Source organism: Zosterops lateralis (assembly GCF_965231275.1).
Source record: "Zosterops lateralis genome assembly, chromosome: 14".
Taxonomy (NCBI): Eukaryota; Metazoa; Chordata; class Aves; order Passeriformes; family Zosteropidae; genus Zosterops; species Zosterops lateralis.
In genome coordinates, this window is record NC_139774.1 from 10,792,489 (window position 1) to 10,816,687 (window position 24,199).

A 24,199-nucleotide genomic window follows, 5' to 3' on the forward strand; every position below is an offset into this window, starting at 1 on the left:
AATGTGGCACTACAGGCCCAAACCCCGAAGATGCAATAACAGAGCTGCTATCACGGGAGAGCACAAAACAAAGAGCCAGAATTAGCAGAGCTGGGTGCATCCCATTTGGCCTCCTGGAAAACATCTGCCGTTTGTCAGGACTACAAAGCCAGAAGAGCCTCTCCCCCTTGATCTCCAGCAATTAGGGAAATTCTGTTGTGCTAATTACCTGGGGAGACAACACGAGGAGAAGGCAGATAGCGAGTGACACTTGAAAGCAACATTTACACCAGTAAAAATCAGGCAGATATTTCAAGTTTCTAGAAACCACAAAAAGTTCCACACCAACCTACCAGGACAAGCTGGAGAACGCTGATCTCTGGGTATAAAGTTAGGGTAATTATTTAAAAAGCAATAATAATAATAATAAAATTCTATAAATAATCCAAGTGAGAGAGCCTCTGGAGCTGCTGAGTCTGCAGAGGTGGAGGGGGTTTGCAATGCTCAGCTCCCCCCAGTACAGATGGTTTGAATTGCGGAGAAATGGAGCAATCCGCCGTCCTGCCGGCTGCAGCACCACTGCACTCCTGCTGCTGCCAAGCCATTATTGGGAAATATTTGTCACATATTAGCTGGAACATCAGATTACTACACTGAACATTTAACGCTGTTCTGTAATATATCCATACATTCAAAAGCATATGACACCGTCTCAGCGTGAACTCAGGATGAAAACAGGGACATACATCGTCCAGAGGCCAGGGAATTTGGAGTTAAGGCTCCAGAGGTGCTGTTAAATAAAAAGGCACATGGAAACACAATGCATACATGGAAATACGTAGTGCAAGAACAGCCAGCAGAGCTGGAGCTTTTCACACTCTCAGTCCACAATTCAGCAAGGAGCAGCTGCTGGGCAAGGCACGCTCTGTGGACTGGGGCTGGTTCAAGCCTTTTTTTACTTTAAGGAAACATTTGCTCTCAGGCTCTAGCATGGTGCATCTCAAGGGACCTATCCTCACAGAGATTGAAGACTTTTGGCACTGCAAGTGCCGCCTTGAGCAAGAGCCTTTTGCACCTGAGGTTTTAAAAGACTGTTTAAATTACAAGGTGGGAAAAATAAAAAATAAAAAATAAAAAATATATATATACGAGAGGCAGGCAGAGCCCACACAACTGATAAACAAATTGTTTACCAGTGTGAACTTTTAGTCCTGCCTCCCACCCACCTTGCAGCACCCATCAGCAGACTGTCCCAAATGCCACATACGCCACTGTCCCTGCACCTGCTGCGTGTCATCCTGCAGCAAAGGCTTTGTGAGGATCCCACCAGAGAAAGAGGCTCAGCACAACGGGACAAGGGGCCTCTCTGCAAAGTATTACAGCCCTGGCTTAGGGAATGACAATAACACAGTATTAAGCTGCTGTTTCCCTGCAAGACAACATATGGGGACAGCCTGTCCTGGCCCTGCCCGGCGCCCGCAGCATCCAACCGCTGCCGCCCCGTCCCAAATAGCTGAGGGGACTCAAAGGCCACGTCCGTCCCCAGAGTGGGGTCACCAGCCTGTCACAGCATTCCCGAGCCTGGCCCACACTCAGTCCAGCTGCCTCAACCCCCCCAAGGATGCTCTCCTCTCCCTCAGCCACAAAAATGCCCAAACCACAAAGGACTCAAAGTGACACAAAGTTGTTGTCATCCTCCCCCGCATCGCCTTAGTTGAATGAATAAAGCAAAACAAGTCAGCTCAAAGCAGCACACAGATGCTCAGAGCAACTGCAGAGGCAACTCTTTTTGCAGCATGCTCAGCATGAGAGACAGAAAAGTTATTTTTTAAGCTTTTAAAAAGACATTCTTTCAATTATCTTTCTTTTTTCAAATTGTTATTACTTCCAAGGTCAGGTTGGATAGGGCTCCGAGAGACCTGATCTAGCTGGAGATGTCCCTGATTACTGCAGGGCAGTTGGACTAGGTGATTTTAAAGGAGTCTTTCCTTGATTTCTTCAGACGATCGCGATCTCTCCGTGGCCCTGGCGAAACGGCCGGGCCCCCTCTGCCGGCCACCGGCCCCTCGCCGCAAAAACCCCCGAGGGTCCCATTCCAGGAGCCAACCCAGCTGTGCCCTACAGCCAAATGTGACTTCCTTGGGAGCGCAGAGCACAATATGGGTCAGTTTGGGTTGGGGGTTTTCCTGGGAGGGAAGAGCGTTTGTCCTCTGTGTGTATTTTACAAGCGGTGATTTAGGATTTCTCTGTAGTCAGAATAACTTGATCCTCATTTAACTTTTGAGTGGATCGTTGTCATCTCGGTCCAAACCGCTTTGAATGTGGAGCAAGTCAATTGTATCAAAAACAGTGCCCTAAAAACAGCCCCCACCCCCTCAAGTCCAAAAAACCCTCAAATTCACTCGCTTCTAGGAAAAATCAGGGCTTGTTTGAAACAAGCCCAGCTGGCACGGCCAGCTCTGAACGTGTGTTTGCTCCTGCCACTGCCCACGGCTGGGTCTATGGGGCAGCCTGCTCCCGTTTTCCAAAGAGGTACCAATGGAGTTCCGAGAGCATCCTCATCCTCGGCTCTCTCTCTGCATCTTGCTTTAATCCAGTCGCAGTAAGGAATTCTTAAGCTTAGCAGGGTTGTTGGCAGAGGAAAGCCCCCCAGCCCAGCTGTGCAGGATACCCACCAGCTGCCCATGGGAAGCAGGAGCGGGGCTGACAGCATCTCCCCATCTCCTCCACAAGGAACGGTTCCTTTCACCATGGGATGCTTCTTCAGTGCAAACTGAAGCTTAGCTGGTGGTTTGCCACCTGAATGCCAGTGAGAGCCACAAGCTCTCCGATGTTTCCAGACCAAGCTCTTAAACTACAGAGCAGAAGGCAATTCAGCCTTTTTCAGGAGAAAAAGAAAAAAAATTAAACACAGCTAAAGATGTCTTTGATTTGCTCACAAACAGCCAGAAGGCTTCAGGACAGTCCAGCAGCACATCCTTACCCCAGCTCCCCACAGTGGTGGCAGGAGCAGCCACCGATGGGACATTTCCTACCCACCAGGAAATCACTTCTCCTTCCCTCAGCTCACAAATTACTTTGACGTTCTTTACTAATGACTGTAACGAGCATTTCAGCAGCACGTGGGAAAACCTTCCCTTTCCTCTCTTCCCCCCAGCAACCAGCAACCCAGTGACCCGGAACAGAATTGGGACTTTCCTGGACAAAAGAAGCCTCTTCAATCCCAATTGCTCTCCGCAGGGCAAAGGAAAAGCCTCTTGACCACTTAAGCACACCAATAGTGTCCTGTTTGTCCAGAGCAGAGAAAGACTCAGCCCCAGAGTCCTGTTGGGTCTGTGTTGTCTGTTGTTGGGTCTGTGCATCATAAGAGAGGAATCTGATTTGACCACCTTGCAAAGAGCTGAAAATAAGCAGGATTTGTTTCTCAGCTGATGGAATTTGTTACCAGGCAGTGAGGCACACAGGGAGCCTTCCACCAGAAAAGCAGCGAGTACCTTTAAAAGCATCATTAGTGAAATGTTTCTGAGATTAAACATAATCTTATGGGGGAAAAAAAGCCACTTTTTTTTTTTTTTTTTTTTTTTTGTCCTGTGAGTATAGACTAAAAACTGTGTGTTTTGGTAGGATTTGTATCCAGGGTGGCAGGAAGAATTGACCATGCACCTTCCCCTATTCTGTCATCCCCACGTAGCATTTATTGTTTGTTTATTTTCTTTAAAACTAGAATGGAGCTCTGCTGCTTGAAAGTCCTTGTAATACGCCTGTGAATTCTTCCACATCAAAGCACCTCACATCTTTCACCCATCCTTTGCTACTTTTGTGAAAAGAAAAAGAAACTAAAGGCTTGAAGTGCCCCAGCTCTAAGCCACTGCAGCCTTCAGTGTGACAGCTGAGCACTTCACATAATATTTCTATAAATGAGGTTCCTTTACAAACTAATCTAAGCTGTTTATTGTTTCCAAGGAGCATGCACTTCCACAGCAGAACAGGAAGTTTTGACAGTTTTAGAAGTTCATTAAACTCTGGGAGGAAATTTAAACAATCGGTGACAGCTTTCCTACAGCAAAAGAAATCGCTGCCCTCCGAAAAGGCAGAGAGAGGCTGCAGCTTTTAATTATCACACTTGCATTAAACCCCAGTGATTTTGTTACTACTTCTAAATTGTTTTGGCCCAACACCCAGGGCTCACAACCCAGTCAAGTTCTTCACTCTTTTATTCTTATAGCCAAACGTCGCTTTTGTCCAAACCTCAAACTCCTTGATCTGTGAGCAGGCCAAAGCAAGGCGCTGGGAGATGTTAACAGTCTCAAGCACAAGAGTGCTTCAGCTGGAGTAAAACACTTAACACATTTTCCTCCATAAAAAAGAACACACAGAACAGGAGAGGAGGAGTTCAGTGGTGTGGGCAGTGGGCAGGTGGTCCCAGGGCACTGTGGCTGTGCTGTACCTTGTCCCCAGGGCACTGCAGCTGTGCTGTACCCCAACCCCAGGGCACTGTGGCTGTGCTGTACCTCAGCCCCGGGGCAGTGTGGCTGTGCTGTACCTTGGCCTTGGGGCACTGTGGCTGTGCTGTACCTTGGCCCCAGGGCAGTGTGGCTGTGCTGTACCTTGTCCCCAGGGCACTGTGGCTGTGCTGTACCTTGGCCTCAGGGCACTGTGGCTGTGCTGTACCTCAGCCCCAGGGCACTGTGGCTGTGCTGTACCTTGGCACTTACCTGGGGGGCACACGCAGTCTGACGGAGCCTCTCGCGCCGTCCGCAGCTTCGCAAGTCCTTCGCCGAGTTTCTGTTTGGAGAGGGAATGAAAACAGCCCCTTAAGACAGTACATTACACCTGTGCACATATGCCAATATCCAAACCATCCTGCCTCCTCCCATAGAGGGGTAATGGTTCCATCCTATGCCACTCAGCCCCCTCAGATAATACCCCATGCTGTGGTAGCACATAAATATTAAAAGTTTCTGGGCAAGTGGCAGCCTTCAGCCCTCATGTGGAGCAGGCAGACTCTCCCTCCTGCACATCCCAAAGTCCCTGGAGCCAAACTCCTTTGGCAGGATCCATTCTGAGCTCCTTTACAAGTCCCATGCTCAGATAAACTTAAGTTTTGTTAACTTAAGTTGTTCACTTGTTGATTAACCAATCAACCTGATTTGGTTGCTTTTGTACTTAAAATTCATGCTCTATGGAGTATTAAAGGTTTATTTAGCAGAGGGATGAGGTGGAGGACAGTCAAGGCCAGAGTGCTCACCCACCTCAGGCCTACCCAAAGCCCAGTGTTTCAATCTCCAAAGTGAAAAATTAATCAATGGGACAACTAGAACACATAAAAATCCAGAAGACTAGAGCAGTGTCTACGTGGCATATTGCAGGCAGATGTGCACACACTCTGCCTGCTCCCTAAGCCAACGGGACTGTTTGTGCCTGCATTCAGCCCACTGCCAAGCCCAAGTTAATGAGCCTGATGACAGGTACATTACATTAGATCAGGCATATCCCTGCCTGGGACAGCCCAGCAGGGGTGGGAACAGCTCATCTTCACCCACAATCTTCACTCTCTCAGTCCTCCAGGAATGCCCTGTCCTACCTAAAGTACTTGCCAAAAGACAAACCAATAATCTGATAACTGGAGTCCCTACATTTTAAAGAGAGAAAATTTAAAGTACTTATTTGGTTTAGGGTGTTAAGACTTGACATTGTACAACTGATAACCCAGTGCCTTTTCAAATATTTGAACACTGTGAACTATTCAGGTATCAGGCTACCTGTGAATTAGGTTATTTTCTTTTTATTCTGAAGATTAAATAGTTTTATCTGTTGTTGAAATCCTATGCTTCCTCTATCTGCTTGGCTGTGACATTAAGAGGTCCTGAAAGTATCAACACGGTTTCATAGCCCCTAACAGAGAAGTTGTCCTAAGGGAAGTATAAATATCAGAACAATCCAGCTGCCTTCTGCAAAACATGCACTTTCCTCGAGAAAATCTGGCAAAAAGCCATCTAAGGAGATTTTTCTGACAGCCACCTGAAGTCTAAATGTTACAGAGTTGCTCAAGTTTTATCTGTTTACTTCTAAAGTAATTTGGATGATGAAGATGCTCGAGGAAATGAAAATAAGCTCTCCCACATTTTTAGTTCAGCAGGCATCACTGGGAACAGCAGAGGAGATCTGAATCCTGGAGTGAGTCCTCTGTTCTCCCATTGAATTGTTCTTGACATGAAAGTGATTAATCTGGACACTGCGGACAATAAATCCTTTGTGAACAAAACGGTCCAGCTTTGTTTACAACAACTGGATGTTTCTATAATCCTCCCGTTAATATTTTCCCTCTAGTGTAAAAACTACACACTTGGAGTTGGGGCTTTTGACACAGAGCAAGTGGAGATGCTCCCACGCCTGGACCGTGCTGTTGGCAATGTTTCAGAGGGCATCAAATCCAGAGCCTGCAGCATGTCCCACTAATGGGACAAGCCAAGGGAAGGGCAAGGTCCTGCCACAGTCAAATCAGCAATTTCTCCAGAGTTACATGGATGCCTGTCACAGAGCCAGAAACTAAATCCTAGTTGTCCAAATTGGCTTTCATTACCTTAACTACACACTTACCCTTCCTTTATTATTTCCTATCCTCTTTTACTTGCCAAACATTTAAACAGCACTAAAAGGAAGAGAGCCAGTGTGCTGGTGTTGTATTTGCTGCTCTCTATACACAGCTCTGCCGTAAATTATGCCAGCAAACCCCTTGGTTGGTACATGGAGTAAAGCTTTTTGGGTCGTGGCAGAGAACAAAGGATGCTGGGTCATGCACAGAGAGCGTATGGAGCTTTGGTTTCACTTCTGAAATACTGTGGTAAACTTCAAAGGAGGACCAACGCAGAATTTAACAAAAAAACTGACCCCAGGCAGCAGTTGATGTTCATGACGATGGAAATACTCTCTGGCTCTCTAGAAACTCTCAAGCACAGAAAGGGCAGGAGTTGCTTGACAAGAGAGCAGTCTTATGTAACAGAGTTTGGGCAAGAAACACTTTCTGAAACTTTACCATAAATTAAAAAGTTCATTTAAAATGACCATTAATAGATAATGCAATTACTATTATGGATTCCTCGAATTTGTTGCTTGATTCAAAATTTGCTTTAGTATTGATAAAAGTTTGGTCGTACTAAATGTTTCAACGAGCTCACTCTTCCATTAGAAACCAAATTATGTGGTTTTGCTTTATTTTCCCCTGTACAAACCCCATCTGAGCATTCCCAGTACAAAACAAGCTTTCCACACTTAACTAAATCTCAGCAAGAGGTTGCACATGATCTTAGGAAGTGCCACAGAAACCATTCCCATTGCTAAGCACATTTATTGGAGTAATTGGAACAGAACCACTGCCACAACGGGCAGGCTAATTCCTGCCTGGAGAAAAGACCTTAACTGGAGGCTGTGATTTCGCCTCACAGGCACCCCCCTGCTCTGGTATTCAGGGTTGTCACAGAAATATTTTAGCATTTCACTTTTATCGAGGCACATCAATGCAACCAAGTTTCCAGGCAAAAGGACATGCTGTGGTGGTGCCAGCAGTACGCTCACCCCGGCTCCAGGAGCAAAGCACAGCATGAGGAGTTGTGTCCCCAGCGCTGCCTCCATTCCTGCTCACAGCCCCAGAGCTTTCACAGAGCTCCACCTACAAACACATTTTTGCATGATTTAGGCTTCGTGGCTGTCATAATTTTAATGCATGTTTTGCATCCCAGGCAGGCCATTTATAAAATCCCAGTGTAAAACCTTCCCCAGATGTCAGAGCTGATCACTCAGGGGTGCCCTTCAGCAGCCCCACAAGCCGTGTTTGAATCTTGCTGAACTTTATGAACTACTGTTTATACAAATCCAGCAAAGCAACTGTGGGACCTTCAAGCATTTCCTATGAGTGATGGAGCCCTTCACGTCCTCCTTGCCTGTAAAAAGCCCCAAACCTAAACACCAGAATCGGGAAAAAGATAACCCTGGGATAAAGTGTAACTTCTCCCAGAGATTTGATTTAGCTGGGAACAGAGAAGGGCATCTGTGTGGATAATAGTTCTCTAAGTAGGGGAAATTGTTCAGCACAGAAATATTTATTGAATAATTTCAGAAAACCCCAGGATTGAAAGTGAAGTAACTAGTGGTGGGTCTCCTCTGCCTGCCATAAATCAGTTCTGCACTGCCAGACCACAATAGCCTGTGACAGACAGCCCAGATAGCGGGGATCATATTCATAATTTCTAACAAGGAAATTATGGTCCATTAAATCCCAAGATAAATATTTAAAGTACTCGGGTTACCTGTGTCAGTGAATAGAATAAGGGGGAAAGTTGCACGTCCTCTAACCCTCGACTGCTGGCCCTTCACCTGGGCCGTTTTCTCTTCTAAACAAGGTGGGCTCTGCCGCGCCCGGCCCTACGCCTGATTCACGGAAACGGCAGCAAAAAGGGGAAAGTTTGGTAAAAGCGAGGAAGTTTTCTCAGAGAGGAGGATCAGCCGGTGACACACGGAGCGAACCCCGCGGCGGAGCGGGGCCGGAGCGCCTTCCCCGATCCTGCTGCGGGTCCTGCCCTGCCCGCCCCGCACTCACCTCGCGGAAAAGCTGCTCCACGCGGGGCTGCAGCGCGTCCAGCAGCGGCCCGTGGCCGGCGGCGCCCCGCTCCTCCAGCGCGGCCAGCCGGCCCTGCAGCTCGGCCGTCTTGGCGCCCAGCAGCAGGCACACGGCCACGGCGGTGAGCGAGAGCAGCAGGCACAGCGCGGAGGTGGCGGTGCCCGCCGCGCCGCCGGCGCCGCTGCCGCTGCCCGCGCTCATCGCGCCGCGCTCCGCGCCGCTGCGCGGGGTCCCGCTCGGCTGCCGCCCGCCTCCCGCCGCCCGCGCATCCAGCGCCGCCCCGTGCGCGCCGCGGGCGTGGGGCCGGAGCTGCGGAGCGGCCGCTCTCCTGCGCTCGCCCCGCCGGCCCGGGTCTTAAACGGAGGAAGAGGGGGGTGGCGGCTCCCCCGCCGCCTCCCCCCGCGCTGGGGAAGAGGGGATGCTCCGAGCGCGGCCCGCCGCCCCCCATGGGGGATTACGCGGAGCAGATCCCACCCCCGGCTGCCCGGCCCCCCGCGGGGACCGCTCCCCCACGGCCCCGTCCCCGCCCGCCCGCGGACCCCGCGCCCCTCGGGCTCCCGGCAGTGCCGCACAGGCGGGGCGCTGCCAGAGCCGCTCGGAGCGCGGGGGGCTGGCGGGGCTCCGCTCCCCGCTCGGGTCCCCGCTCCGGTCCCCGCTCCGGTCCCCGCAGCAGCGCTGCCCGCGGCGGGGGCGGCGGCGGGCGCGGGCCGGGCGCCCTCCAGCGGGCTCCCCCCGCCGGGAGAGCGGGCGGGCGGCTGCCGAGCCCGGCCCCGGCTGCCCCGGAGTGTGCGACCGGAGAGAGGTGTCACCCGAGCGGAGCTTCGTACTTTCTGCCCTGCAGCCCGTCTGCACCGCGAGCTGTTTTAGAGAAGAGACCGTACCCGGGACCCCAGCATGCACTGCAACTCACTGTAATCTCAGACGAGTGCTCCATCCACTTTCGTGAGCCTTTGAACGAGAGAAAACTGCTCATCGATAAGCACCGAGCATCCACATATTCTGTCGAACCTTTTCCTCGCTGTTACACAGAGCATCACGGCTCTTAATTTACCTATAAAACATCCTCCTGCAACTTAATGCTTGTCTAGATTCTAAGCACATGGTATACAAATTTCAGTGTACCCTTTGCCCCCTAGAAACAGATGCTTGCCCTTCGAGGAGTAATTCTTACTTCTAGAATAGATGATTGAAGCCTAGGAAAGAGTTAGGAAATGCTACAATGTCAGTAACATTAACAATGTCAGTTTCTAATTAAGTTTGTTAATAAAACACACACACACAGGGATAGACACAGGCTTCTTGTAGCTATTCCCAAAGCAGTTAAACCAGGCAAATCCATAGCATTTGCTGACAACCAGTTCCTGCTCTCTTACATATCCTGAAGATAAAAAGAAAACTCCAGGTTTCTGTGAGACCCTCTTTCTTACCTCCTTTGTATGAGCTTGCCAAGACCTTCCTTACAAGCTCCATGAGAGCATTAGAACACACAGTGCCATCGTTTTGGGGGAGATACTTGAGTGCAAAGCATCTTATCCTGTGTCACCTGAGCCCTCCACGCAGCCCTGATATCCAGACACTAAAGGAACAGCCAGGACTGATCACTCCTGCAGCAGATGAGTTCCTGCCCCTGAGATATGAGAAACCCAAACCCTCTCCCATGCAGTTTAGCCGTGAATTCAACTCTCCTCTCACTGGGATTAGCTTCTGGAGCCCTACATCTCACACAATGCACTTAGTGATGAACCCTGGCTGTTCACTTAAAAGAGAGTTTCATTCTGTCTTGTCCTCCATGTTTAGTAAAAGTGTGACTGGTTCATTATGGAAATGCACACTGTTAGTCTGGTCTGCCTGGCTGACCCATCACAGATTGTATTTTGAAGGTACAATACCTGGAAATCTGAACTGCAAAAAGAGATGTGAATGCTCTTCTACTTATTTAACAGCTATAGCTGATCTAAACATGCAAAGATTACACACTTCAAGTATGAAGATACTGTGGGGGGTGGTGTGGTGTATGCACATAAAAATCCAACCCCTGCTAAAGACAGAAGCACTGAGGGCAGGGCTGTAGCACCAGAGCCTGCCCCGGGGTGCTGCTCAGAACCTCACACCTCCCCTGGAGAGCCCGGGGGCCTTGGGCTCGTGTGCCTGCAAACCAGCACTGGTGTAGATGCTGCAAGGCCTGCAAAAGCACCTGGCACGTCACTGCACGTGCCACACTAATCCTGACAGTGCTTTTAAATTTACTGAAAGAAGTCAATTTAAACGTGGCTTTGTAATAGGACTAGGCTCTATCTCCTTTACTAAGCACAACAAATTTCAGTACCTACACCAGCAGCTAGAAGCACTCTGTAAGCAAGAGCACACCATCTTTCCCTAATTCCGATAGAACAGTTTTATGGTTCCAGTTTTATTGTTATAGCAGCATATAAACTTTTCTCCCCCATCTGCCTTTCATTTGCATTGCTTAGCTGATACATTCAGCCAAGTCCTTGCTTTGCCTCTGAAGCTGTGGATGGAAAGCACTGTGGGAAGAAGGAATTTACTCTTGTCTTGGTTAGCCCTACCGAGCTGACCTGCATGGCAGACACTGTTACATTTTCTGTCACACCAAGCAGAAACAATGTCATCAACACGGACATCCAAGGAGAGGAGGTGGCTATGATGAGCTGTAATCAAGCCCAGGAGGTGGCACTGCTAACAGAAGATAAGCTTTCAAAGCCTGGCCGGGCTCTATTCTACCCCCAGCTCAGAGATATGCATGTCTGGAGCCTCTTGCAAATGAAGCTGCCTTGACATCAGTTTAAAATCTTACTGTGCATTAGGGCTAACTCAGCAAGCAGAAAACCTGAAGTCGGGCTCCTGTGGAGCTGAAACAATTTAGTTTCCTTCCTTTGAAGAAAGGCTTGTGCAGTAAAGTCAAGATTGAAATAAATAGGCCAAACTTGCTTATTACAGTCAGAATGAACTTTTCTTTGGAAGGCTCCCTTCCTACTGCTCAGCACACCACCCTTAGTGTCAAATGGATTAAGAGAGTTGGAGTGAAACTTCATAGTCTCCATCAACTTATAGACATGGAAATCCCAAAACTCCCAAAGTAATGGGTTAATTAATTAACATTAATGGGTCTGGGAAAGTTGCACCATTTTCTTCTCAACTCAGTACCAGAGTTAAGGAGTCAACTGAGAACCCAGCCACCTCCATCGTGTACAGTTTCAATGCCAGCATTCCTAAGCTCTCAAGGTCACTTCATTTACCAGTAACTACAAATAAAGCTCCACAGAAATTCAGAATGTCATTACTGCAAGAGCTTAAATACACCGCAATTCTGTGGCAGGCCATATTTCCCTGCAGTAGTACAGCCTTTCCAAAAACTTAGTACAAAAATGTTCATCTTTAATGACTAGAAACAATATTGAAAGTAGGAGATGCTATTTTCAGATCTTAACTAAAAAGATTAGCTATGAATACTTAACACCAAAAGCATCAGACAAGTCTGCAAGAGCTAATTAGCTGGCTGGGGAGCAATGCACCTAGGTAACAGAAAATCTGGGAAAAAGGTGACCCACAAAAGCTACCTACTTAGGATTCACACTGTTTCCAACTATGTTTCAAAATGCCATTAAACTGTTATATACACCATAAGTAGGTGGATCTTTTCTTCATGACTAATAAAAGGAAGTTTTGGGGAATGTTTCCAGAACACCTTCAGCTAGCCCAGACTCCTCACTCACAGCCAGAGGGTCCACTAGCATCATCTGTAAAAGGAGAGTGATGCAGACTTTCAAAAATGAAAATTACTTTTATTTTTCACTTTGATACCCATAAGACTACAACTGCTCAACAAGGTAAACATAACAGTTATACAAAACATATGTAATTATTTACAGACTTAACTGTACAAAATAATTTAAAGCTTACAAAAGTTTCATGCAACCTTTGCTGACTGACTGACACAGTCTAGGAAATCTCCTTGAAGAAGCATAGAAGATCTTTGAATTTATTTATTTAATGGATCGAAAAAAGGATGCTGCAAGGCTTCATCAAGAGTAATTCTTTTGGCTGGGTCATATTCCAGCATTCTGCGAACAAGGTCAAACAGGCTTTGATGATCTGTGTCTTGGCAATGCATGAATTCCTGAAAGAAAAAAGCAGGAGGTATTTTAGAGAGAGCTTTCACAACTGTGTAACAGAGCAATAAAAATGCTGTCTCCTACCTTCAGAGGCTTGCAGCGTCTCCTGACGTACCGGCCTGCAGAGCTGTGCTCATCCCAGTCCAACTGGTCATGGTGAAAATAATGTTTTCTGCAGGACAAGGGAAGTAACAGTAAGTCAGTGACAGTGCACACAGCAAGCGGATGGTTTTCTAAGAAGTTTTAAAATACCATTAAGTGTTTCTGCACGTATCTCTGCATTTGGGAGCTAACATTTATTTTAGTGTGTATTTGTTCAGAGATTGGAACATTTTTTTATTACTTTTTTTTATTACTGCTGCCACAATAATTAGAAAACAATAACTTTCTTTTAGTATTACTTGAATCTACTGCAATTGCTGCTTTCCAAGCTTTTTCCTGTTTTTTCAAAATGCACTGTAATAGACTGGACTACTCTAACAAACAATATACATTACCCAACCCAGAATTATTGGAATTCTTCTCTAACATGAGTTACGGAATTATCTACATGAGCTGGCAAGAGGACAGCTTATGTAAGAAAGAAAACAGACCATCAAATCCCAGGACCTCTAAATTTTGCACATAGAGGGGTCAGGGGAGAAGCCTGTGCTGGCTGCTTCTCCTTGCCATGGAAGTGAGAAATTCCTGCTGCATGGAGCTGTCTTTGAGGAAGGAGACAGATCACTGAAGCACACGTCTGAGGGATATGGAGGGGCAGTAGAAGAGGATGACAGCTGCATTAGCAAGCAAGGACCCTCTTCCTCCTTGCAATAATTATTGTGATGACAACATGTTCTTTATTCTCAGAGTCAAGAAAAAATTCTGTCTAATACTGTTCTGGTGACCTTACCAAACTTAGTTTTAAAGACTCAAGAACATTCATACTCAAGTTACAGTTCAAAAGGCTGACCATACTAAAATCAGAAAAGAGGACTACTGTCAACTACTTAAGGTAATAAAAAGCCCATGGATCTCTGTTGATCTGCAGCAACTCATAGCTTACAATAACAACTTTGGAATTTCTCTAGTAAGAGAAAACACTAGGCAACTTACCACTTCTATAATGAACATACCTGGATTTCTTGATCATGTGAGTGGGCAGAGGCCCCAGTATTCTTTCCATCATTGCCAGGTGTTCTTTACTATCATGAGTCTGTGTGGAAAAAGCAATGAAAGCACTTGGCACACGTTTCTCCTCTAAGCCACTTGGTAACAACACTCAAACTGCAAGCAAGATTTGGCCAGAGCACTGTCACAGTATCTTTAAACACTGCCACCTTCAATTATTAAAAACAGATTATGCAATGCAGATTATACAACACTTCCCACAGTTAGGATGACCCTTGAACAACAGTTCACAAACCAAATATTATACAAATGTTCTCTTTACTCTTAATTCCAGCAGTATCATGACAGTCTTCTTCACTCAAAAAGCCAGAAAAGATCATCTTAGATACTCTGAAGGAGATATCAAAGATGTAACATTTTCCTGTATGGATGCTGGTTTTCCAATCTCATCTATATAATCCTTAAAAACCCATGGGGTTATGCCTTTTACATAGTTAAGTGCATGTCACTGAAAGATTAAAATCAGTAGACTATAAGAAACACATTCTATTTAAGCTTATGTACACACCTGAAACACGGTAAATCCCAGGTAATACTCAATCAGAATACAACCAATACTCCACACATCACATGGCTGAGACCATCCCAGTGCTGCAAAATAGGCAAAGTTTGTTTTACTAATTTTTAGTATATTCTTAAAATCTGTAACCCACAAAGCACATGCCCAGTTTCCACACATTTACTGATGCCCAACTTAACCCCCACATGTTCCTCAAACCCTGGTGTTCATTTCTGGTTTTAGAGTATTTCTTTTACTGTTTACTCTCAATAATTTTACTGCCACCATCTGAGGGATGACTGATTACCACGACCATGAGCAACTACTCCAGTTTATGAAGTAAAGACATCTGAATGAACTGCAATGAACTTTCAGAAGATTTAAGAGTCTTTACTGACCTAAAATAACCTCAGGAGCTCTATAATGTCTTGTAGATACTAATGTACTATGATGCTCATCATCAAAAGTTGCACTTCCAAAATCAACGACTTTGATGTCTGTGTTCTTTAAAGTGCGTTCATCTCGTTTCTGCAAGAAATCAAAATGCTGTTAATACTATTCAAAAGCATGCTTAGGCAAAAGGCATTATCACATTATCTTCAAAGTACCAGCTAGCATAGAATGCGTAACAAAACTCTTCCTCCAACTACTAGGATTCCTGTGCAGCTCAATGCTCCAAGAAAGAAGAGTGGGTAACAAAGTGATTTAATCTCAATACCCAAAACAGCTGAGCAAAGACCATTTGCAGTAACAAGAATTCTTTTCCTCTTTTGCTAACCTTAAGCTAAGTCCAGTTACTTGTTATCTCTGGTTTTTTTTTGTTTTGTTTTGTTTTTTTTTTTTTTAAAGAGAAGTTTCAATGAAGACAGAAGTAGTGCAATTCAAGTTGGGAGAAACAAAGAACAAACTTACCATTTTGGCATTGTACTTCACTATGTAATCAGACTCCACAAACAAGATGTTTTCAGGCTTTAAATCTGTGTGAGTTAGTTTATTATGGTGTAGAACTACAAGGAAAAAGAGAACAGTATTCCATAATTTACACATTGAATTCCTAAAGGAGAAACTAAAACACATCCATATATTTGAAAGGAGTATTGAAATTTACTTACAGTTTATAGACTGACAAATTTGATAGGCCATGTTCCTAATGTCATTAATATGAAATGGCAGAAAGCTGTTTTCCTTAATAAAGTCATAAGTACTGAGCCCCAGTAGCTCAAAAACAATACAGACATGGCCATGGTGATCAAACCACTCCAGCATCTGGACACAGCGGCTTAAAAGAGAAAACAAAAAAGGAGAAAACAAATGAAAATCTATTGAATAACTACTTTCCTCAAATCCCTGGTATGCTGACTACTCCAATTTCATACTTACAAATTGCTGCTCGGATCCATGTTGTTCAAGTGTTCCAACACCTGTATTTCTGAACGGGCTGCCTCCCGGTATCGACCAACATTTTTCACTATTTTAACTGCTACGTGCATTCCTCTCCTTGAAAAGAAAGTAAAGCATGGCAAACTGGACCAATTATTGTTAAATACCCACAACCCCAAAGCAGCTTGATTTTAATAAAAGAAACACAGGAAGATTAAAGGTCATGGAGAATTATGAGCTGCATTAGGGGAATTTGATTTAAGCATGCTGCACTCAACCAGAACAGTTTTTATAAAAGAAAAGTAATCCTGATCTTTCCTTTCTCAAATACTTATAGTATATGCTTTATTAGTGACTTCTCAGTGTTATTATCTCATCTGAAGCAGAATAAACATTGAGAATCTCCCAGCAGAAAAATGATTAAAAAATTAACAAAGTTCTTATTTGAAAAAAAATTCTACAAAAACTTGAAGGGGTTTTTTTTTTCCTGCAACTTGCACAACTTGTCCTGGCTCTTTTCCAGTGCTCTTATGGAATCAGGGGAATTGAGTAATTTCTGAAGTTTGGATTAAGAGCATTTCATACCAGTGAAAACTGCCCTGCCCTGAATGCCTGCAAGCATTCACACTGTAAGGCTGTTACTGAAATGGAACACAGACACAGCTCCTTCTGTCCTATTTGCTCTTAGACAACTTTTGTCTCTGTAGAGCTCTTTGAATTCTAACAACTTCAGAACATTCTCTCCCCTCACAACACGATCTCAAACTCCAGAACAGACTTCACTTATGAAATGACAGAACAAACAAACCAAAGGTAGAGGAAAAGGTAACTAAAACCATGTCATAGAACTGTTGATATAAAACAGAGTTAAAATAGTCTGAGTTCTAACAACTGTTGGAACATACAGAATTAATGGAAATACAGTTAAGTTTCTTATCCTTCACCAGACATGCCACCACATGGAAGCAATCATTCCAATCATTAAAAAAGCACTGGATACTATGCTACTGTTAATTTAAAAAAAAACTTAAAAGGATAATTTTCATTATGAAAACTGAGGAAAGCAATTGACAGCTCAACCATTTACAAGCAACTTCTTTCCAGAAACTACTTTCACTAAGAATCAAAACTACTTTCTCAGTACCTCACTGGATCCTAAAGTGTACCAAACTAATTCTGCACTATTTAGCTGCTCTCACACTCTCCAGTTACAGCAGCAGCACTTACCGGAAACAGAAAAATGAAACAAAACGAAACAGAGTTCTCAATCATTAAAAAGGGAATTTGGACTGCAACTTTCTCTTAAATAAAATATCCTCTAGCTTTAATTTCTGATCCAAGTATTTTTTATCATGAGATTCACCAATAAAGATAACCCAAAACTTACATATCATGATCTATGCACTCCACTACTTTTCCAAAAGCTCCTTCTCCTAAAGTCGCAACAATTTCATCTAAAAAGAACAGAGATAAGTTAGAACTATACAACTACTTCAAGGAGAATGAACATATTAATGTAGATTTTTAAATGTGCCATTACAAAAGCATAATTACTTTAAATTTCAGCATCAGAATGCATTATTTTATTGGACAGGAGTCATGAAAACAGTTAGCCAAAAAACTATCTCTTGTTCTAATCTCAAGTTCATTTACTAATTGGAACTTTTTGAACACAGTATTTAAATTCTACAGAAAAGAAGATATGCAAAAAAAACAAAAAAGCACAAAAAAAACAGAACAAAAAGAGCAATGAGATTTCTTTAGCCCCCCTCCTCTGACATACTATTCTAAACAGATTTTTTTCTGAAAAGTTTTTTAAAAGTGTTGAAAAATGTTCTATACATCTTGCTCTTAGAACGTCTCCACTTTCACAGATCAGGTGACCCTCCTCATCATCCTCTACACTCCTGGATCTTTTCCTTCGGTGACTCTTCTGGGAACGGCACCAAGATCGTCCAGCCAATCAATATATCAGAGTGAATTCAGGGCAGAATACGCAATTCATTCAGCGGGGAGATATTCAGGCATTCAGTTACACACCAGGCCACGAACAGTTGGCAGGAGCAATTTCAAATTCAGTCCCCAGAAATTCACAGGGCACAGTTTATGTTACAGAAGAAAAACATGGCAAGGAACAGATTTTCAGATAAATACTTAAAGTGATACAAGCAACAGAAAAAAAAACAACACAATTTTGTCTCTCAAACAGTGGCTTAATTGAAGACAGATTAAGACTGCAACACTGCTACTTCTAATACTTTGCTAGCAAATAGCAAAAACCAGTATTTATTTACATACCTAAGCTCTCAGTCAGGTGAAATGTTTCTGTTCTTGAAACATCCACTCATGTAAACAATTTTACTTCCCCCATGTTTAGAGAGGGGAGAAAAATTACTCTTAAGTCCTTAATTTGTACTATATAATCTAATACACCTTGCTGTTCTACTGCAGGAAAGTGGTATAAAACACCTGGAGCTGTAGATGCATCAGTGGGCATTATGACAATCATGAGAAATTCAGACAGCACACCTTCAAAGAAGGCAAGCAGCAAACTCATCCTATCTCACTAAGACATTAGCTGCTCTTAGCTGGGTACAGGGTTTATCAAAGCATTCGGGAATTAAGTGTAGAATTGTTCACATCAATTTACCAGACATGCACATTCATACTTTCAATTCATGTTAAAAAGGCATGTCATCTCAACTACTTTTAGCAGTTGGGTGGATAGCATCCCACAATCTGCCTGAAAAAATACAGTTCACTGTGCTGCAAAGCTAAGTGACAACTGTACTTTAAAACAGGACAGCTACCTGTCTTCAATTTCAAGACAACATTTTTCAGATCAATCCCAGTGATTTTGACTACCAACCACCTACATTCCCAGTGTACAACTAGTACTGCTGATCCCACCCTCCCACCCAACACTGATCCAAGAATCTCAGCTAACAACATATTCACATGCTCCACAAACAGACTCAAATAAATACAAATCCTTCTTTAATAATGTATTTCTTAAAGTACCGTGGATCAGGAATTGCAGCTCTAGCACTCATTTAAGAAGTCTATTACCACTAATTCATTAATAATAAAGTTAAAAATTACTCATACCGAATGCGATTGGTGACTGGAGCAATGATGTCTCTTATGCTTCCTTTTATGACTACTTTTCCTGCTCCGACCAGAGGATTTGCTATAGTGATGATGGTGACTCTTTTCATAGTCTCTGTGATAATGCCTGTGGTCATACACTTCACAGAAGTCATTTCTGTACTCCTCAACATATCTCCGGTCATGATGGTCTCTTTCATTTATGGCTCTATCGTCCAAATAATGACTGAAAATATATTTTAAGTGAATGTTCTCCACTTCAAAAACTTGAGGTTCCAACAAGATAAGTGACCTGAGCTGAGTTACACAGTATCTGTCTTTACAGCAGAAATTTTTTTAATTGAATCCCTCCCCAAAAATAGTGGAGTTTTTGATGTTACTTTATTAGGAATTTAGCAACATTGTCAGTCTCAAATACATGGCAGCCATCCACATGAACAACGTACCATTTGTCCACAGTTCACACAGTAAGAAACTCAGACTTAAAAAGGAGAAACACTTCCTATAATATACTGGGCAACTTCACTACAACCTTAAAAGTCACATGATAAGCCACTTTCAATACAGAAATCATCTCTCTATGCTATCAAAGCAACAGGTGTTAAATAAAACCTAGAGACTGAGAGAAGTAGGATCATTCTAAGTACTCTGCAACCAACTTTAAAACCTCAGAGATTATATGGAACAAGGATCTTTTGCACAGAAAACAGACCATTAAGAAAGCTGCTGAGGCACAGAGTTCCCTTACTGCTGTACGCCTACTCCTTCCAGCATTTTAATAAGCATGAGTGTGAGCTTTTAAAAGAATTCCATTGGATCTTGTCAAGGAAAAAAAATCAAGACAAAACAGAAAAATACGTCTTTCCAGTGAAAGCAGTGTGGGATAAAACACAAATAATTTCCAAATTAGTAAGAGAAATTCATACTTACCATTGTATTAAATGATTAAACAAACCTTCTCCTCCTTTTGTTCACATTAAACTAAAAGGCATCCTCTTCACTTGATATTTAAATTGATTGTATTCAAAACCAAATATTTAACTTACACCACTGAGACACACTAGTGACATTTACCTGCTTTTACTCAAGAATTTCTATTTAATAGTTCAGGTGCTGTGTTAACAATTTCCTATCAGGTTTGTCTTAAGTGAGCCAAACCATAAGGAACTTACAACTCTGAGCATTCAAAAACTCCTACCCTGAAAACACATTTACTTTAGACATGGCAAGAAATATTTGCACTACTCAGTTGAGAGTCTTATACCTTTCAGAAATGCGACTGGGTTTGTAGTGCTTGCTCTCCTGGCCGCTGCTGTGGGACCTCTTTCTGCGTTTGCGGCTGCTGCTGTGCTTCCTCTGATCCCAGCTCCTCCTGTCGTCCCACTCAGGGCAATGAGACTGCTTTGAATGCCTCATCTCCCACTGGAAAATACAGTAATAATAATTTTAAAAGAGTATCAACAAACACACACGAAGGTGTAAGTCAACAATGGTAGTTTGAACAAGCATGACAGAAGTAAAAAGACCCGTTTTTCCTCAGCTCCCTCCCCCCATTATTTCGCTTTGGCGAGCAGACACAGCTCCCTCATCCCAAAATTAATGATGTTATGAAACACAAATCAAGATTAACTAGGCCAACTCATCTTCATTTAATAGCTTCAAACATGTCATTATAGTCTGTTTTAAATAAACTCTCAAGTGACTAAACACAATAGCATCCTTAAAGAGCCTTCTATTGGAAGAAACCTTCCTCTCCAAACATCCTCTAACAAGAAAACCTGGATTTAGGTCTTCCTACTGTATCATTAAGTTACTACATGAAAATCAACTTTGCACAATCAGTCTAGAAACTTCTCTCACTCAACTATTTACAGACCACCAGGAAACAGTCACTTTTAGCAGCAACCACTGTGACCTCTGATGGATTCACACAACTTTGGGGCAGCTGGAGCCAAGTCACAACTTTTGCACCCCATTAACATGCAGGACTGTGGGTGTTCTACAGTTCAGGTGATTTGCCAAAGACAAAACCCACCAGCTCCTGTTGCTGGATGTTGGGTGCAGGAATTCTTTGTTCAAACAGGTACATGCACAACTGAAAAAAAGAAAAAAAGGCAAAGTAAAACATGGCTGTAGAATTCAAGAGTATAACAAAACCAAATGTTATTTGTTTATTCATGTGCAGATGTTTTTTGAAAGTAAGAATAACCTTCTATATCTATTCCAGTATATTCCAAAGAATGAATTTATAAAAGATAATAAAAAGTTTCTGCAGTAAGCAGTGACAGTGGGAACAGTAGTTTAGAGACAATGATAGCAACAGAGTAGAAAAATCATGACTGTAAATCATGTGTAAATTGTGCAAATCCGTGTAATTTTACAGAGAACAATGCCTCTATACAAAGAGAAGGCATTAAGATGGAAACTCCTAGAACATGCAAATGACAGGCCTACTCTGAAAAAAAAAAAAGGTTATTTTGATACTTTCAGAAAATCTGAGGCTGGTAATTTAAAAATAAAAACTAAAAACACCTACAGACATCTGCAACAATGTTTTGAAAATCAAAAATATATTACCAAACTGTGCAAAATAAGTGCCTTGTATACATTTCGGGTGAGTCATAATGCACAAAACCTTACTCACTTGTGAGAGTCTAATAAAAAATGTAGCAAAAGACAAACAAAAACACCTGAAAAATTAACTTAGTGTCTCATGTATGTGCTTTAATTTCTCTTCTTATACAGCTCCAAAGCCATTTTCCTCTATTTTCACCTCACATAACTCAGGTTCGAGTTAATCCTGAGGTGCAGAGCTTCACACACACACTCAGTTCAGTGAACTGAAAATTTTACTTGTGGTTGCTTGGGATTTTTTTTTTCTTCCTCTACTTGGCAGAAGGCAGGCTGCATTGAGGCTCTGTGAACAACTATCTAAATGAAATCACCATTAAACTGTCCTGCAGAGCACGGCTTGGGGGCAAGAAGGATGGATATTTGACACAGGAAACTGGAGAAAATGCTTTGTTGAAGTCTAACTGCTGCTTAACTACAATCAAACGCACATATCATTAGTGAAATTAAGATAAAAATTACAAATTCTGTCCCGAAAGGAGCCAAGTAAATTTAAACGAGGAGGAAATGGCCAGAATCGGTCTGAGGCCATTTTAAGGTAGACGCCACCTTGAAATTTTTGACTACTGTGCTCTATCTGATTTTTTGCGCCGAAGAACTTCACTTATGTAATACTGACAGCTGCCACGAACATATGCATTCCTGTAGCATGTGGAACTAATCCATATCGCAGGGAGCTTTCACTCCCACATTTCGCCATAAGGCTCCTCAAGCAGGAGCCATTCCCCGTTCGAGCAGATAGATCCTCACACACACCAGGGCCACGAAAGCCCTGCCGCAAGCTGCCTACACAGCAATTTCTAAATGCCTCTCCTGAAAATCTTGGCAGGCGGAGGAGGTCAAAGGCTTATTCCTTCGGGATGGCCAAAGTCCGACACGGCGGATCCTGGAGGGGACACCCGGCACCCCAAGGCAGGTGAGGGGCACCGAGCCCATTCCACGCCACGTTTCCCCGGGAGGCCTCCGGGGAAGGAAGGGCCGGGCCTCGCTGCCACCTGGGCGGGCGCCAGGCACGGGGAGCCCAGCTCCGCCCGCCCCTGCCCTCCGCAGAGACCCCGACAGAGCTCCTGCACCGAGAATCCTCCTCCTCCTCCCCTCAACAGCTCCTGAGGCAGCGCTCGATGCGCCCCGCACCGCGGAGACAACGGAAGCAGCTCTTCCACCCCATCCCCCCCCGCCCCGCTCTGCGTCCCCTCCGTTTCCCCGCTGCTTCGTCCTCCCTGGAAACAAAAAGGAGTGAGGAAAAAAAGCAAAGGTGAAAAGAGAACGAAGAAGGGCCGCCCTCACCACTTACAACTGGAGCAGAAAGCGAGCGAGCTCCGTGTCCGCCCTGCGCGCACAGACAAAATGGCGGCTGCGAGCGCGGAGAAGCGGCTTCCTCCTTCTCCCTCGTTCTCGCGGCGTCTGTGCGCCGTGACGTCAGACGCACGGCGAAAAGGCGGGCGGGGCGGGAGAGACGGGGACGGCCCTTGCCCCCACGCCCCGCCCCCGAGGCGGTGCCGCCGCCATGGCGGCCGCTCTGAGGGGGGCGGGGTGGGGCTCCTCCCGTCCCGTCCCGTCCCGTCCCACCCCACATCGACTGGGCATCGACTTTATCTAAATCTTCGTGGCTTTGTAAGCCAACTTCATGGAGGAGTTCAGGCATCGAGGGCCAGTTCAGAGGCCACTCCAGAGCTGCCCTCCTCTGGTGCCTCATCAAACGCGTGTAGCAGTGCAGAAATCACCCATTAGCCGCATCCGCCAATTAATTCCTTCTAATGAGCTCGCCAAACGCAGCAGTTTGGTGCGTGGCTTGATTCTGCAGTTAGGCCTGGCTTCAGGCTCACTGTTCTTTATAGGAGCCGTTCCTGTGCGATGCTCACGGTAAAAACCCGATAAAATATTTTATCTACTGGAGCCTGCAGATAAAAACTGTTGGATCTGCCCCCTCGGCCGTGTGCCATTGCCCGGCTTTGCCGAGCGGTTCCTGAGTCACTCCGGAGCCTGTGGGCTGGCGGATCAGCTGAGTCATGTCTGGGCAGAGATAACACCCCGTGCCAGGCCCGGGTTACTGCGGGGTTAACAATGGACTGACCGCACAGGGGAAATTCGGTGTCACCAAATCCTCCCGCCTTCCTTCACACAGAGTTTAATGAGCCCAAAGTGATGGATACCAAGTGAAGGAAAGCAAACCCCAAAATAGGGATAAGTTGAACTGAAATACAAGCTTGAGATTTAGGAGCTCACAATGTTTTATCTGGGGAAAATCGCGGTCTCTGAAGGTTAATGGGTAAATTAAAAGATTCCTGAACTCAGTGGCTCTTTTCCAGAATAACTTCAGCATTACCTCTAACACAGCAAGGTTTTGGAGCTGGAGCAAAATCCAGAATAGCCAAGGTGTAATGTACTTTTAATTTAATGAGTGCTGTTGTCTTTTTAATGTCAGTCCCCAATAACATTATTAAAATGTTCTAAAATGAGAGCATAATTTTGCATTTGTGGTTTTAAAATTTTCATTAAAATTCATTTGCCAACAAGCGTAAGATAACCATTTAAACCTGGTTTGCACTGGAGTGGAAATCCTGTTCCTCTTCTTGGGTTTCTTCTTGTTTTTTTAAAAAAAGAGAAACTAAGATACAGAGCATTGACACCTGTTTGTTGCCCTCTGTATTTTAAAAAACCTTTTAACCTCATAATTAATGT

General features: G+C 44.3%; 2 protein-coding genes across 5 annotated transcripts in view; both read right to left on the minus strand.

Moving 5' to 3' along the window:
* COL23A1 (collagen type XXIII alpha 1 chain) overlaps positions 1-11,800 on the minus strand; it is a gene marked incomplete at its 5' end in the record, with an annotated part of 185,381 nt that extends 173,581 nt beyond the window's left edge. The window contains 8 exon segments of the mRNA XM_083871519.1: positions 4,695-4,764; positions 8,576-8,894; positions 8,896-8,934; positions 8,936-8,977; positions 8,979-9,051; positions 9,054-9,454; positions 9,719-9,789; positions 11,762-11,800. Of these exon segments, the coding sequence (XP_083727645.1) occupies positions 4,695-4,764; positions 8,576-8,894; positions 8,896-8,934; positions 8,936-8,977; positions 8,979-9,051; positions 9,054-9,454; positions 9,719-9,789; positions 11,762-11,800 (1,054 nt within the window).
* A 578-nt stretch (positions 11,801-12,378) lies between these two features.
* Positions 12,379-22,939, minus strand: CLK4 (CDC like kinase 4). 4 transcript variants are annotated; one of them, XM_083871794.1, is made up of 14 exons: positions 22,812-22,939; positions 20,922-20,981; positions 20,151-20,308; positions 18,887-19,112; positions 17,621-17,711; positions 17,166-17,232; positions 15,779-15,895; positions 15,511-15,677; positions 15,311-15,405; positions 14,797-14,926; positions 14,408-14,490; positions 13,845-13,924; positions 12,814-12,901; positions 12,379-12,734 (listed from the first exon to the last, which is right to left on the minus strand). In XM_083871794.1, exons 2-14 carry the CDS (start codon positions 20,973-20,975, stop codon positions 12,597-12,599), a joined length of 1,494 nt encoding a protein of 497 aa, XP_083727920.1. In that variant the 5' UTR covers positions 20,976-20,981; positions 22,812-22,939; the 3' UTR covers positions 12,379-12,596. The 4 variants fall into 4 exon arrangements, with proteins under 4 accessions (XP_083727920.1, XP_083727921.1, XP_083727922.1 ...); XM_083871795.1 differs by having other exon boundaries at positions 22,805-22,936; XM_083871796.1 differs by having other exon boundaries at positions 22,808-22,930.
* Between the last annotated feature and the right edge of the window lie 1,260 nt (positions 22,940-24,199).